The sequence below is a fragment of the Argiope bruennichi genome, chromosome 1 (assembly GCF_947563725.1).
Source record: "Argiope bruennichi chromosome 1, qqArgBrue1.1, whole genome shotgun sequence".
Classification (NCBI taxonomy): Eukaryota; Metazoa; Arthropoda; class Arachnida; order Araneae; family Araneidae; genus Argiope; species Argiope bruennichi.
In genome coordinates this window covers 106,852,395-106,869,816 of record NC_079151.1, presented here as the reverse complement: position 1 = coordinate 106,869,816, position 17,422 = coordinate 106,852,395, and the positions used below count along the sequence as shown (strand labels likewise).

The 17,422-nt window shown below is 28.0% G+C and overlaps 1 protein-coding gene across 2 annotated transcripts in view; it reads left to right on the top strand.

The window, feature by feature from the left end:
- The window catches only part of LOC129962986 (DNA-dependent protein kinase catalytic subunit-like), a 128,591-nt gene that overhangs the window by 109,488 nt on the left and 1,681 nt on the right, over positions 1-17,422 (top strand). For both annotated transcript variants that reach the window (XM_056076991.1, XM_056076998.1), the window contains 10 exons: positions 48-183; positions 1,009-1,076; positions 1,250-1,470; positions 1,739-1,837; positions 2,716-2,871; positions 8,598-8,799; positions 10,174-10,362; positions 12,140-12,185; positions 13,904-13,988; positions 15,201-15,330. In XM_056076991.1, the coding sequence (XP_055932966.1) occupies positions 48-183; positions 1,009-1,076; positions 1,250-1,470; positions 1,739-1,837; positions 2,716-2,871; positions 8,598-8,799; positions 10,174-10,362; positions 12,140-12,185; positions 13,904-13,988; positions 15,201-15,330 (1,332 nt within the window). The remainder of the gene's footprint in view (positions 1-47; positions 184-1,008; positions 1,077-1,249; positions 1,471-1,738; positions 1,838-2,715; positions 2,872-8,597; positions 8,800-10,173; positions 10,363-12,139; positions 12,186-13,903; positions 13,989-15,200; positions 15,331-17,422) is intronic.

The following is a 17,422-nucleotide window of genomic DNA, read 5'->3' as shown; positions in this document are numbered from 1 at the left end:
CTATATTGGAATGACACGTTAAATATATTTATAATTAATTTTTACAGGCTGCTTTAAAGGCTTTAAGAGGTTTAATAGGTACTGCTAAAAATCACCATGAAAAAGTAACTTCATTGGAAAAGATATCTCCATGGTTAAGTGAATTTAAACAGTGGAAATATACTTCTCAGATCGAAATTCCTGGTAAATATTACTGCTCCTTATAGTAAAATTCTTTTAATGCATATTTTATATGGAACAAATATTTTCAAACTTTTTATTTAGCTTATATTCTATAATAACTTAGGGGAAAAAGTTACCCAGAAAATACATTTTTACACATTCTTAAATTCCGGTTCTGAAAAAGAAAATTTAGAGATACTGCCGTTATATGCAGCATTAAAAACTTTTTTTAAAAATTTCTCTTTTGTGTTAATACATGTCAATTGACAATAATTTTTTATTGTTTTAGAGTAGCGATTTAATGATGACCAAACGAAAATATAAATGTTCCATTCAAATTAAAAATGGAAGTGAAAAGTAAATTTTTCATTAGATTTTTTTTTTTTTTTTTTTTTTTTTGAAGAATAACATGTCTAACGTATAACAATAACACGTATAATAAGAACACATATGAAATGCTGTTGCCAAAACGGTTGAACAATATTCGAAGAGAAAAGTTTAGAAGCAGAGGATTAATAATTTGTATCATGAAAGTTATTGATTTGATATATTTTCAAGTTTTTTTCTTAATGAAAAATTAATAATTTAATTAATTGTCCATCAAAATGAGCTTTAAACCTTTCTTGTACTTCAGCATTTGTGAAAAAAAAAATTTCTCGATTAATGTGACAAATATTTCAAACTTATGGGGGGGGGGAATTCACCTATTGGCGAGTTTTAAAATCTTCTGCTTCATTTAATATTTTTTTAAAAAATCACACAGAAATAATTTGTTATCTCACTTTTTATTTTAGTTCACTGGTTTTAAAAATTCTTTTACATGATTAAATATAAATTTATTTCTAGGGCAATATTCTGGTAAAAGCAAACCCCTTCCAGAGTATCATGTTAAAGTTGCTGGATTTGATGAAAAGGTAACTGTTATGATATGCCTATTTGTACATTTTGTTTGTATAATTAGCATTTTCTTTCATTAGATTAATATTTTCATATTTTATTTTAATTTGGCTGCTTCTTTAAGTATTCTTTTTCATAAATTGCAAATAATGTTTGTTTATTTTAGCTTAAAATTTTATTTTTATTTCAGGTTCTTGTGTTGAAGTCTATAACTGTGCCACAACGTATAACCATACGAGGCAATGATGAAAAAGAATATAAAATACTCGTAAAGTCCGGTGAAGACTTAAGACAAGATGTTCGTATACAGCAGTTATTTTCAGTTATGAATTATATTTATTCCAGTGATGTCCTTTGTTCAACCAGACATCTTTCTTTACGCACTTATAAAGTGGTTCCTTTAAATAACAGGTGATAAAAAAAATTATATCTATTTTGATGATTTTCTTTATTTCAGAAATTAAAGTTTGTTGGATTTTTAGAAAATGCTAAATGGCTTAGAAATTACTTATTAAAAGACAATTTATTATTGAAATGTATAGTATATTCTGATCTAAAAAGTTTTTAATTTGAATTTTGAGTTTAAGATTGCATTTAGTCTGATACTTACTGATTAGGATTATTTTATGAATATCTAATGCAAAATATTCTTCACCTAATGAGTTTTACAAATTTTTAGATTTGGTTTGATTGAATGGGTAGACAATACAACAGTGCTGCAAGACTTTTTGAATGATGGGATGTCAGAAGAGGAACGAAAAAAATTTTATGGTTCTAGGTAAAACAACACTGTGTTAATATTATCATGACTTAAAATGTATCTAATATTATGAAATATATTATAATATTATGAAAATTATATGTAATGAAATTTCCTAAGTAACTATATTATTTTGATGCAGTTTTCTTCCGTGAAAAAATAAATCTGCTCAATTTTAAACAATGAAGTTTAAACCAAAGTAAAAACACTTATCATTGAAAATTCATAGCTTTCTTCCCACTCATTTAATACAAAAAAAAAGTGATGAACAGTTGTGACTGCTACCAAGTCTTCAGTTTTTATCAGTTATTTTATATGTATAAATGGTTGGCAAACAATTGATTGCCTAAAACATCTAGTATCTTTATGAAAGAATCAATTAATATATATATATATATATATATATATATATATATATATATATATATTTGCCAGTGTAATATTATTGAAAAAAATATTAGCACTATTTTAATTTTTTATAGATATTTTTATAAAATAGTTTTAAAATAAATATAAAATTTCAATAACATTTTGCTAAAATATTTTAGAAAATGTAAAATAATTTCAACTAGCTAATAATGCTTTACTTGCTAAGCTTAAAATCATTTAAAAAGAAGACAGTTAATTCAAAATTAGAAATACTTCGTTAAGAATTTAAATAATATATCTGTTTAACAAGATTCTCCTTTTATGTGTAAAACTTTGATGTATGCTGTATTTGTCTGTATATTTTTATAAGTACCTTCTATTGAGAAACTTAATCATATATGATTAACATCATGTTGATTAATAATAATTATTAAATTTATGGTTAATTTAATTTTGTGTTTGTTCCTATTTTAAATAGTTTAATGTTTTATTTTCTGAATGATTTAAACGTGTTTTCTTTTCCCTAGCGATGGTTCTCTTGTTCAGCGTAAATTTCTACAGTGGGAAAAATCTACACAAAATGCATTTTTCCTGTATCCAATTTTATACCAGAAAAAGAGTCGAAAGGAATGTGTTGAAAAGTTTCAAGAACTTGTAAATTTAGTACCTAAAAATTTGCTCGTGTAAGTAAAATCGTCCGTTTTTAATATTTAATTCACAAATGTAACCTTTTTATGCTCGAGAGTCGATTCTGAATAGATTTTATTAATATGTTTCTTAACTGTTGTTCTTTCCAGAGAAGTGTGAAACGATACACCTGAACGGAAATGATATAAAATTAATGGAAAATACCTCTAAGACTGCGATTCTGACAATAATTACATACAGCATATATATATTCCGGGTGGACAAAAAGTCCGTAAAATCTATAAAAATTCAAACCGTAAAAGTAAGCAAAATAAAAAGCGGTTTGCAGATTCAGTATCGATAAGTCTCGGAATTTTTGTTGTAAGTAAGAAAAAAAAATTACTAAAAAAAGCCGATTGGTGGCGCTGGTATGAACGACTTAGGTGGCAAATTGCAATATATATATATATATATATATATGCAAATGAAACAGGCGATTGTATATACTTGCGCTGTTTTTCCAGAATCAGTTCCCCATTGCTTGCTATGTGAAATAAGTAAACAAGGATTCTATGTGGAAAGGATAAAGCTTTGTTAGTGAAGCTGTTTTACCTGAACCAGGAATCAGCGACTGTTGAACTGCGTAAATTTCGACTTCAGAAAAATGTGAAGAATGGGAAAGGACCTTTAACAGTGGCAGGCCTGATGAAGCTTGTTCAGTGATTTGAGGAAACTACATCGCTGGAAAATCGTGTAAGGTCCGAATGACCATATCTAATGCAGACACGTTCGGACCGCGTTGTAGGCGAAATGGAAACATTAGCTTCCGAAACCGCGGCAGGGACTAGCAGTGCACGAGAAGCTGGTAGACGCTTCGGATTTCAACCATCCTCGATAAGCAACATTCTTCACAGAGTTCTTAATCAGTAACCATACAAATTTCAGTCTTGTCATGAACTTTTAGCATTGGATATTTTAGAGAGAGAAGTATTTGCGAGGTGGGCTCTCTCTCTCTAAAATTGAACAAGATCCCACCTGTGTCTTTAACATGTTGTGGACAGATGAAGCTCATTTTTCGCTTCATGGCGACGTTAGTACACATAACTATAGCATCTTGGCAACGTCAAATCCACGAGTGTACGCTGAGAAACCACTGCATTTCCCAAAAGTTACAGTGTGGTGTGGGTTCACAGGTTCCTTCTTCATATGACCCTTCTTTTTTGAAACACAGTGTCCGGTAAATGGGTGGGAACTGGTGACAGTAAATGCGCAGCGTTATTTAATGCCAAAAGGTTGTTCCATGTTTGCGTGAAAAAGATGCTCTTTCTTCTGTTACGTTTATGCAAGATAGAGTCAAGAGTTATGCAACAAGTCACACTTCTATTCCAGTTAAGAAATTCATGATAGACATTCGTGGAAGAGAGACTCATTAGTAGACGTTGCAAGTTTCCATGGCCTTCTCTCTCACCAGATATGACATCAGCAGACTTTTGGCTGTGGGGAAATTTAAAATCCCGGGTGTATTGATCCCGTCCATCCAGTCTGTCGGAATTGAAAGATGCAATCCGCCTTGAGATGTCATGTATACAGCCGGACATTCTGCACTACTGTTGCTGGATTTGTGACACGTCTGCAATGTGATGGTGGACAATAATATTGCAATAATAAAGGATTTGATAATATTATTTTTGTTATTTGCGTGTCTGTTCCTTCACTTATGTACGAAACGCCACCTATCGGTTTTTTGAATTAATTTTTTTTCTTACCTAAAAAACATTTCGAGACTTAACGATGCTAAAACTGTGTGTGTGTGTGTGTGTGTGTGTGTGTGTGTGTGTGTGTGTGTGTGTATTGGCGCTCTACAGGCCAGACTGTTTGACCTACAGCTACCAAATTTGGTACATGTATATCTTGGAGGTCGGAAATGTGCACCTGGGCCCCTTTTTTGAATTTTTATTATTAATTAAAAAATAACTTTCCCGACAAAAAAAAATCTTCATTTCCCCACCAGCAAATGAGTAAGGCTTCAGTTTTTTTTACACGCTAATGAGGCTAGACTTAACATTTTTCGACCGATTATTTCAAACGATTCTGTTTATTTTTTTTTTAATGTTTGGTGCATTTAAAATTAAACATTGTTAATGAATCGATCTTTCAGATTCATTCTGAAGTAATTTTGAATTAAAATAAAACAGAATAAAGGAAATTAAAAATTTCTAATCCGCATAGCGTTACCCCAACTGGCGTAAAAAAATTCATGCATTTGCGTTGCCATAACTGGCGTTGAAAATTCACGCATGCGCATTGTGTTCTGATTGTTGACAACTATTTTCAGCGGATTCAGACTTGATTTAAATTATTTCTAGGTTAGTTGTGTGCTTTTGTAATTAAAAATTGTATTTGTTAGTTATATATTTTTTGTATATGCTTATAGTTTAAAGTATATTATTTTTTAAGTAGTTTTTTAACCTGTTTTCGACCGATTATTTTAAACGATTCTGTTTATTTTCTTAGTGTTTGATGCATTTGAAATTACATTATTAATTAATCGATCTGCTAATGATGAATCTGAGAAAATTTGGTGGCAAATTCTTGAGATATTGCATAAATTAAGAAAGATATTCCTTATTGCCCATAAATTTTAAATGCTCAGTGATTCTGTTTTCAGTAATCATATTATAAAAGAAGGGCTTTGTTTCAGTAAAAAATATTATTATATTAATTGCAGATTAATCATTTTCACTTTAATTTAAAGCATAAATTATACGGGATCTAACAGAAAATTAGAGAGATACATATTACGTTAGGACTGAAGGCCTTTATAATATTATATGACTATTAAAATTAGAAGTTTTAAAATATTTTGTTGAAGAGGAACTAAAGTAGGAATTACATAAAATATTTAATATTATATGACTATCAAAACTAGATTCATCACTTTAGAGAACTTGTTTCCTTTCATCAGCGGTCCAGTTTCGACGCGCCCTCAACCGAACAGCCTCATTCGATTTCGTAATCAAATACTTATGGGACGGCAGCGCCACCATGAAAACCAAACAAATTTGCTGCCTTTTGGATGGATATTTCCCGAAACAAAAGTTCCAGATTCTTGTTGGAACTCCTGGAAAATGTGGGTCATCAGTTTAATGAGGATTTTCCGAATTTGTTTGGACAACACTCGTTGGTCTCTCTCTTAGTTTCGGGGGTATGTCGGGTCGAAGCATATTCCGACGATCACCATTCATCTTCCACTTCTTAATCATAAAAGCCACTGTCGATTTCGGAATATTTAACTCATTAGATACTTCCTTTAAGGATCGGCGATTTCTTTGATATCCGACAATTACGCCATTCCCGAAGTCAGACAACTCTCAATTTCATGGCATTTTGCGTGCGACTAATGTCAGTGCTGTTTTCTACACGATATTTAAGCACAGAAAGACGTGACGTTGATCAGAACAGCAAATATCCTCATTTGCATTGGTGTCCGAATACTTATTGGTAGATAGTGTGTGTGTGTGTGTGTATATGTATATATATATATGTAAACTTATAATTTTAAGCCATTCCGTAGGGGTAGAAGGGGCTTTTATGCTTACCAGTTGTTTTAATTGAGTTGGCAGTCCATCAGTAAGACTTTCCAAAACCAATTGTGGATTAAAGCCTGACTGTCTGCCACAATTTAATTTTTTATGAAAATAATCAACTAATTTAGCATTATTTGAGTCAAATTTAAGTTGTGAAAAATCAGAACAATTAACAATATTGGGCTGAATAAATTGCTCAGTTAATAGACAACATAGGTCATCAAAATTATCAATATTTAAGCAAAAATTTATATAATGAATTAAAGCTGACCCTTTAAGAAATTTGGCAATATTTTTAATTTTCCATACGTTTCTTTATACGTATAAGGGAATAGAATTATAGGGATCTTTTAAAAGAATGTTTTAGCTCGACAATGTTTTTTATCCCTTCACTCTTAGTCTGGGAACTTGTCGATGTCAGCAATTTTACAGGGTATCTGTTGCATTAATTAAATTAAAAAAAAAAGGGTGGAATTGGATCAGGAAAAAAGAGAGCATTTTAGAATGAAGTTAAAATGGGCTAAATTAAGCTAAAAAAATTGGGAAATTAATTAAGTTTATATTAGATTTTAAAATATCACTACACACGCACGCACACGCGCCTGCACACAATCACAAATATATACTGATTTTAGACAGATAATTTTATTTGAAGTCTTATAAAAAGGAATTTCAAAGATTTAGCTGAAGTGAAAATACATTTGAAATCGAACCAGTTCTAAAACGAAATTGATCGTATTCATAAAGAATTTAATTGTGAAGAAAATGTGAATAGTGGTGGATGTAATGGCATAGTGCTAAGTATAAGAAATCGAAAAATTAGATTAGTAGACAGATAATCCAAATGTGACAGTAATGCCCCACAAGATTCTTATGATTTAGAATGGACACTTTGTGATGAATCTAAGGAAATACCACCCAGAATAAAATTCAAAACTGATAAAAGACCTGCAAAGCCACAGATATCCTCACATGTGAGGAAGCGTTTGAATTTCTCTTAAAAATATTCTTTACTGACGAGCTAGTAGGTCAAATAGTAACAGAAACCCAAAATTACACTGCAGAAAGGGAGGGGGCGGGAACCAGAAGAGCAGATGTTATCATCATGTCCGATTTGGTAAAGATGGTATAATGTTATAAAGAAAGAATTTGGAGCGTTCATTACATTATTATGAATATTGAATACTATCGTATAATAACCAGTATACAAGAATATTTGTCAGCAAACACAATAAGCTTTATTCCATTTTATCCCAATACTTTTAAAAGAGAAACATTTACTTTAAAGTTTGTGAATGTTATATGTAAAAAAAAATTGCAAAACAAAGTATATACACAGTAATATTATAATACATTTACAATTAATACTTGACTACTATGATTGCATAAGATTGCTGCTTGTATCTTATTGCATACTACTTCAATTTGTGGATTATTTTATACCAAGTGAAGAAATTTGTGTCGACATGAAGGAACCATATATATATATTTAATAATTTTAATTATTATGCATATTATATGGTTGATTTTAAATTAAATTATGTTATACAATTTTACTGAAATAATCTTCAGTCACTATCTTTTAAAAATTAAATTGTATTAAAAATTATATCAAAATTTTCATTTTAGTCATTAATTACTTTGTTATTGATAAAAGGAATATATGCTTAGAAAAATTTCAGAAGGGAGGAAAAAAGCCAAGAAGGTTTTTTTTTCTTTCTACTCTTTCTTATAAACTTTTGAGATAATATTTATATCATTGATTAAAATAACAAATTATATTATTATTTTGCAAATTTTATCAATGAAAGTAATGAAATAGTTGTCATAACTATTTAATGAAATAAAAATTGGTTTAATTTATTAATTTTGCAATATTGTAAATTATGAGTTTATTGATTTCATTTGCAGTTATACAGTAGACATTAAAAAATATAAGATTAGTAATAAAATGAACATACCTTTCTTAATCTCATTTGAATATGTATATATTTTGAAACCTTTGAAGAATTAATAGTTCTTAATCCTTAATAATTAAGTTGTCAGAATATTGTTATCTACTTGCATTTTAGATAAGTGTAAGTTTTAAATTTAAAAGTATAACATCTTGTCTACTTGCGATTATATTAGTAGAAAAAAAAAATAAGTAACAATATTTTAGAATTTACAATAGGAGTTTAATATTTCTCTTTCAGAAAATCGTTTTTAAAACTGAGCTCTTCGCCAGAGGCCTTTATGGTATTACGAACTAAATATGCTCAATCCCATGCTGTCATCTGTCTCTCACAGTGGATTATTGGAATTGGGGATAGGCATCTAGGCAATTTTTTGATTGACAAAAGCTCTGGATGTGAAGTGGGCATTGACTTTGGACATGCTTTTGGGTCTGCTACTCAGGTTAATTTTTGATTATTTTTTTTAGTTATTTTTGAAATTGAAAATTCTTTTTATTATTATCATAATTATCATCATGATTGTAAAATGTAGATTTGTTTTAACCACTAAAGCTTATACTCCGAGTTTATTCATTCGTTATGTGTGTACATATTACAATTAAAAAAATAATAGGTCCTTAAAAGGTTAAAAAAGCAAATGACTGTTTTAATATACAGAATATTTTTTATAGAATGAAAATATAGGCTGATGAAATGGACATTCTTTACATGCATTTTTGTTTAGCTACTTTCCAAATCAGCAAAATCATGCTAGTAATTAATGTAAATAAACAGAAAATATGCTTAATACTTCATTGGTAAAAAAGTTGTAATAAAATGAGTTTAAATTAATTTTTTAAAAATTGATTAAAATTGGAGAAACAATTTTTTAGAAATGATTTCTTTTTTAATTTTTAGATAATCTAAAAATAAAGTTTGGGCAATGATTTGTTCAGAAGTTAAGCAGAAAAACATAAAATCTTTCAACTGCCAATTCATCCCTTCCAGAGAGTTTTAAGAAAAATTTTACTAATACAGTAAAACCTTCTAGGTACTAAAGAATATGTGTATCAAAATTCGATATAATCGGACTAGGAGTGGGGAACTGTATGAAGTTCAAACATACCAACAAGCTAGTAAATGGATTTTCAGTTATATGCATATAAAAAGAAAGACGTGAATAATTTTCAGTTATACATAATTTTTCATAGAGTCGAATTATTCTTTTTGCAATTGATTTATTATCAATGGTCATCGTCAGCTAGTAAAGATTATCTTAAAAAAACAATATGGTTTTACAAATATGCATTTTTATTGATATTTCACAACTTTTTATTACATATTTATTCAGATAATGGATTTTGTAACTTTAGAAAATCTCTATAAAAATGCTTAGATAACAAATAAAGAAATATTGTTCTGTATAGCTGGTAGTGGAAGACAAAGCAACAGTACATCAAAGTACTTAAACAACATTTGAAAGAAGAACAAACTTTCTTAAAAAATTAAATGATATTTCTCCATTCGGCAATCATGTTTCCAATAATGTTTAATGTGGGAAAGTATTGTTTCTAATTTTTATATTACATAATATTTTATTTTGATTTTGGAAACTTGTGCTTGTTAAGAGATCATAAATATCTGGAACTTATGTCAATTAAATGGTTTTAATGATTATAATTTGATCAGCAATTCAATAATATGACAGATTTTTAAATTTTAGCTATTAAAAGCAAAATGTAGTAATCAACTTTTTCAGTATCAAAATTCATAGTTTTCGCTTAAGAATTTAAAATTTTCTTCAACTAATTTCATTTTCTTGTTATCATTATTATAGTTCTTGCATGTTCCTGAATTGGTGCCATTTAGGCTGACTCCTCAATACTTGCAGCTGATGGGTCCTTTGGGAGTAAAAGGCATTTATGAATCCACCATGATTCACACATTATCTGCTCTCTGCAATAAGCGTGATATATTACTCAGTGTAATGGACATTTTCATCAAAGAACCGACTATAAATTGGGAGGTAAATGATTTATTTCTAAACCTAGGCTAATAGAATTTCATTTTGGATACATTTTATTATTTTGTTTTAATTTTTAGGGTGTTGAAATTTAGTGTAAAATTTAGATGACAAAACGCTGAAGAAAATCAATATTTTGAAGAAACTTGAAATTTCTTTTGTATTTAAATTAAAAAAATAACAAAGATTTTTACGTGTAATAGTATGTGAACTTATAATATAGAAAATGTATTTTTGATTTAATTTAATTAATTTATTTTTTTGAAACAGTAGATGGATCCATCTCTTCTCAAGTGAGCATAAAATGTTTGATTCAAAATATTTTAAGTTTTTCAATATTTCAGAATTTTCAGACTCGATTTATTTATGTAAACTTTTTATAAATGTTGACTAGCAAGACTTAATAATGATGCACTGTTAATGTTATATAAATATTCTCGGCTACGCTTTGTTTCCAAAAGGTTGTCAAGTAAAAACAAAGTTTCCAACCATGAGAACAAAAATCTAACCTGTTATTTATTGTATTAAACACAAATTGTGAGATTTTATAGAGGTGGTGAAGTTTTAGGGACTATAATTATCACCAAATGTCATGCAAAGAGATCAAAGAGTGGTAACAAAAAAAAGCTTATAAGCTTTTTCAGATAGATACTTTATTTGTCTTTTTTACATTCTCTATATAAAGAAAGTATTGTAATTGTCAAAAAAATTTGAACTCGAGGTTTTGCTGAATTTGTGTTATTCAGACTTTCCTAAAGATCATAAAAACACATGTCTGGAATTACGTCTATCTCTCTGTAAATATGATAGCTGAAACACTCATTGAAGTAGGCAAATGAAATTTGGTATATGAAATTATGACTAAATTTTTAACAAAGTCCTTTCTGAAGAAATCTATTGATCTGGATGCAAGTGAACTCAATAATTATGAAACAAAAAAAGCTAGATGGATAGAATTTGTTCTCAGATTTAACATTTGAAATGTAGATTTGTGCCAAATGTGGAACCATATTCATTGAAAAGTTAACCGTCTGTCAGTTTGTATTTTCACAAGTATGTATAGGAACACAGTAACAAAACATGGAATTTAGTATGTGATTTTATTACTGTAATTGTAGTTCTGCATCCGATTTTGTTTTCAGTTGGTTGAAAAAAGACGTTCAAAATACATATTCGATTTTCTGATACTTGTGTATTGATTGCATCCCAATCATTAATCATGAAAGATCACACATTGTTAAGTTTCATCATAACTTTTGCTTGCCTATGGCATGCAGCTAATTATATTCTTTTATTAGATTAGATGCGAGAAAATTTCGGAGAGACCACTCACTCTGGTTATAATTTGTTTTCAAAATAAATCAACATTTTCATAAAAATTTGAAGGTATTTTTCTTTTGTGGTCCTGAATATTTAATATTTATTTGACTCTTTCTTCTATTTGAATTTGATACTTTTAGGCTTGTCCAAATGATTTAGTATAAAAAAAACCTCATAAAAGTATTTTAAATTTGTAAAACTAAAACTACACTTTATATGTGTCTTAAAATTTTAATTAAATCTATAATATATTGTAATTAATGTATAAATCTTTAGGAAATATTGGTTAAATATATTAATATATATACATTAATTAATTAATTTTTAATGTGTATACAATAGAAATGGAGACAAACCTTACTTTTTGAACATTATAAAATAATTGAATTTTTATTGTATTTTATTTATTAATTCTGATTCTATTTTCATTTAATTTTTTTTTTTCAAACTATCCCTACAGGCTAATGCAAATAAACAACTTCAAGATTTAAGAATGAGTTCAGAAGGTAAGAAAATTCTTGCAATTCCATTCTATCCCCCACTATTTTTTAGTTATTAATTTTTTTTAAGCAAAACTATCATTTACTTTATTTTCTCTAACTTTGATATTATATTCAGCTATAATTTTTTCATTTAAAAAACTATTATAAAATATGGCCATGTTTTATATTTGACCATTGTATGAGTTTTCATTTCATATTATAAGAATGTGTTTAACCTGTGAACTGTCGAAATATTTCAATATAAAACAAATGGAATATATGTTAATTACCCATTTAACAGATTATAAATATTTATTTTAGTTTATATAATCATTATTACTGGGAATATTCCATACAAATCACCCAGGAAGCAAAATTTCAATTTCATTTTAAAAATTATATTTTTAAATGCTTTATATGAGATTCTGTTCTTGAAATCTTGTATTTAAATATTAAATTTTAAAATCCTAGTTTTCTTTTAAATTAGCAAAATCTTGCTAATTTTAATTTCTGTAATATTCTTAACGTTTTTTTTTTTTTGTGTGTGTGTGTGTGTGAGTTTAAAACAGTTTTTTTTTTTTCATTCATGTGCTTTATGTATTAACAACATTTGATTTATCAATGCAACAATAGTACCACGGTTTTTTCTGTTGTTCAATTTTACTGGATTTATCATCCAGCTGTTTGTTTGTTAGGATCCTTTCCAGTTAACATGTATATTTCCTTTTCTTTATTCTGAATTTTTAATAGTATTTTAAGTTTTTTATTAATTGGAAACTTTTTTTTTATTTTCATTGTATTTATGAAAGACAATTATTTCTTTCTTTTTTATGGCATTAATTTTTTAATTTGAGATTTTCAGTGGGAAAATATCGAATTAAGCAATCCTGCAATTTTTTTTTCTTTCTTTTGTCCTAAAGTACATACACAAATTCACCATATTAATTACTGAATTCGGTGGCCTGGTGGTAAGGTCTCGGCCTCGGAACTGGAGGGTTTCAGGTTCGTGACCCGATTCCACCGAAGAACCGTTGTGTAAGGGGGTCTGTTGCACGTTAAATCCGTCATGGCCAAACGTCCTCCCACTGGTGTGGAGAGGGGGGATGTCAGCTCAGGTGTCGTCCTCTGACCGCGGTTCAAAATTACAAGGTCTGTCCCAAAATAGCCCTAGAGTTGTTTCAAAATGGGACGTTAATATAACTAAACCAAACCAACTAAACCAATTACTCAATTATTTTTCATATGTTTTTTAAAATCTAGTTTTATGTAAAATTCATAATATATTTCGTTGTAATATGTTATTGATAAAATCTAAAAAATGAAAATTTATTTAATTAATCATGGACTTAAAATTGTTGTTTTGTGTAATGTTTAGTTCCTGCCTAAGAATTTATTTGTTTCTTTATGATAGCATGTAATTCCAATTTAAAAAAAAATGTTTTTAGATAATGCTTGATTTCTTATTTTATTATAATTTATAATGTATCTAACTTTTCATGTAGTGGGATTAGCTATTCATCTTACATATACTTCTCTAAAATATTTAATTGCTAAATGCTTCATATATTTTAAGAATATGATAAACTTTGGACTATATTTTAAGAGGATTAGAAAATGTTGGTCTTATGGACAAAAATTAATACAATTTATAATATTGATATTATTGAATTATTTCAAATCAGTTTTATATAAATTCCAAGGCAGAAAATTATATCTGCTTATTCTGTAATTTGTCCTTTTAGGAAAGAAAGAAAATTGGTTTCCAAAGCAAAGAATAGCTATAGCTAGAAAAAAATTAGAAGGTGTTAATCCATGCTATGTTACAAGGTGAGATCCTAGCAACATTTTAATTTTTGTAGTAATTTGCAACATAAAATGGGGGGAAAATGAACTTTTTAAGAAAGAAAGTTTAAAAGCATAATTACTAATATGCTGTTAATTTTAATTAAATATTTACCTTCAAAATATATGTTTTTAATTATGTTTCCTGCATCTTTTCCTCTCATTTGCAAAAGTCTACTTAACTGCAAATAAATAAGAAGAAATCATGAAGTCAAAATAAGTATAAGGAACTGTTGTCGAATTTATCTGTGAGAAAATTCTTACTGCTTAACATTTTTTTTTTTTTTTTTTTTTTTTATTCTTCAGTTTCATTATTTTCAAATTTTTTGGTAGATAAATTTTTTTTGTTAGTAGGAAACTTTTAATATCTTATTTTAATGCCTATGGACTTGTGATTTTTTTTGCAATCCTTTTTCCCTTCAAACAATATTGAGAAAGAAGTTGTACATGATTATTGCTGATGTACATCTGATGAAAATCCTGGCAGAGAGATTGCAGATCTTCAAGAAGCTCTTCTGTTTTCATGAAGTGAAGAAAAATATATTAATTTTATTTGTATTTCCCCAAGAGTTTATTAGTATTGAAAAAAAAATTAATTATATAGTTGGTGGATTTAAATATTATTTGAAAATTCTAATTTAAATGCTATAAAAGTGGATTGTTGCAGTTCCACAGTGTATATTTACAAGTTGCCTATAATTTTATTTAAAGTGAACTTCAATATTACTGAATAAATTATTTAGCATAATATTGTATTTTTGGGTTTTATTTATAACTATCAATAATAACTGCAATTTCGTGTATTTCTTTAAGTGTGAAAGGAAAAATAAAGCACATATATAATGATTTATTAAATAAGAAAAAGCATAATTGTTATTCAATAAACAGAATAAAATTATGAAATTCATGAAATATATAAAGCTTTTTCAAAGAAAATTACTTTATTTATATCCTGCTATGATCAGTAAATTTCGAAGTCTTTTGATAATAGAATATTTGTGACAATTTTAGTTGGCTTTTCGAAGGTAAACTTTTCTTTTTCCTGCCTCCTTCATCTAAATGTTTTTAATGCTATTAACTTCAGGACCGAGTTTCTACTAGATTAGGAACAATATTTGAAATGGGTAAAAATTCAAAAAACTCCTCTTTGGAGTGAACATTTATATTATTAATAGATATTGTTTCTATTTCTTATAGAAAAGAACTTGAACTAGGTCACAGCTCAAAAGGAGAAATTTTTAAACGTATGGAGTCAGTTTGCTTGGGAAATTCAGAGTTCAATATTCGAGCTAGAATGAAGAAAGCTGGACTGACTGTGGAAGAACAGGTATGATATTTATTCATTAATTGGTGTGTTAAATATTTTTTTATGTATTTCTCTTTCACTATTTAAAAGTTAATTTCAGTATAATTCGTATGCTTAGTACTTGATAGGTTTTATGATATTCTTTAACTTTTTTCACATTTTTAATATTTATAAAAATTAGTGAATTTTAAAAACTGACTTATTATTTTTCTTTTTAATTTATAATTACAGGCATGAATGTTTCAAATATAATTTTAAATAAAATGAATTTACATTTAAAATTGATTATTTTCCTTTAGATCCAGTTATAAACATGACAATATTTCGCCTTTTAGAGATCAATTTGGAATTTAATTTTTTATGTTTAACTTAGTATATGTTTTATAATTGATCCAAATTGGGCATAAAAATATTACTATTCTTTGTCAATAATTTTCTAGAAATTAGTACTATATTCACTGATATCTTTTCATAATTAGCTTGTACTTTCTTTTACTATCTCTTCATTTAATTTTTTGGAAAGTTAGATTGTGTCATTAGTACAATTTGCTCAACTGCCACTTTTTGTAAAGATGTTTTAATTCTATAGATAATGTTCCTTTAAATATTCATGAAAGTTCCATGCCAGCTAAAATTTTTCAAAAACAGATATTGATATTAACTTCTCTATTTTTTTAATTTTCCATGCAGCTAATCATCTATTTTTGTCCTTAAGTTGTGATACTCTTCTTATAAGTAGGTATTTCTTGATTCTGAAGATACGACTACTACACCAAGTCACATCCCCATTTAAAGTAAATTGTTCGTGATCAGTTTGGGAATGAATGTGAGAGGAAAGGAAGGATAAAAATTGGTTCCATTTATTTTTTTTAATTTTATAAGGAGAGTATGAGAGAATTTTTTATAAATTATACGAAATAGAATTTAGGAAGATGGATTTGTTTTTACAACATACGAGTTGTAAAAGTAGAACCAACAGTAAAATAGTCTAGTGCAGTTAAAGTAGCATTAAATTAATAATATTGAAATTAATAAACTGAGGGCGATTGATTGTGATAGTACAACAACAAATATGGGACAGAGAAATGGTTTTTCCCACATCTTAGAAGTTGAAATTTCGCACCATTGCAGTAGTTCATTTACTTACTTCATTTTAGTGCTTATCATTGAAGACATTTTTGTTTAAATTGGACAGTGAGACAACAGTATTAACTTCATTCTCAGATAATTTGACTGACAACTGCTTAATAGTGAAAAAATGCCTTTATAAATATCGAAACAAATTAAATGCAATCTAAGTAATTAAAACTTTTCTTAGTAAAAGCTGACAGTGCATTTCAAATATTATCTGAGGAATTCAGATACTGCAATGTGCTCCAGATCTGGGTGAAAGAAATCCTGGACTTCTCAATCAATCTCTATGGATAATGGAGTTTCCAAAACAACATGGATTAAAAATTAGTGTAAGCTACATTGTAGTGACATCTGCTTCTGCCTGCTTTGACATGAAAATATATATTAGTCTGAAATGAAATATATATTAGTCTGAAATGAAATGAATATATATTAGTGGGAAATGAAGTTTAAAATATATTTTGAAAGTTGTTTTTTAGCAACAAAATATTATTCAGAAGACGTTAAAAGTATAATCGATTCTGTGATTGAATGAAAACATTCTTCTGCCACATAGAGAATATTTTGTGTCAGACAGCAACAATACATAACGAAAATTGGGTTTACCAGAACGTGCTAACAGCAAGAACCCTAATTCATAAAACTATAAGAATTTTTAAGATTTTTTTAAAACACTTTTGATGCTATATCCTATTTTGTAAGCTAATAGATTGGATAAAATGAAAGATATTGCTTCTCCAATGATAGAAAATTTAATATAAGAGACTGTTTTGTTAGTTCTGCTAGATAATGCTCTGCTAATTTTTAAAATTTTCCATGCCCTGTCTTGTCATCAAGCTAGTCATACATTGTCTGCAGAAAATGTATGCAGATAGCAATTACAACATTAATTTTGCTCACAAGATGCACAGTGCCAGTATTTAATAAAATAATCTGAATTTAAGTTTCTATCTTCGACCAGATAAATATAATTTAATAA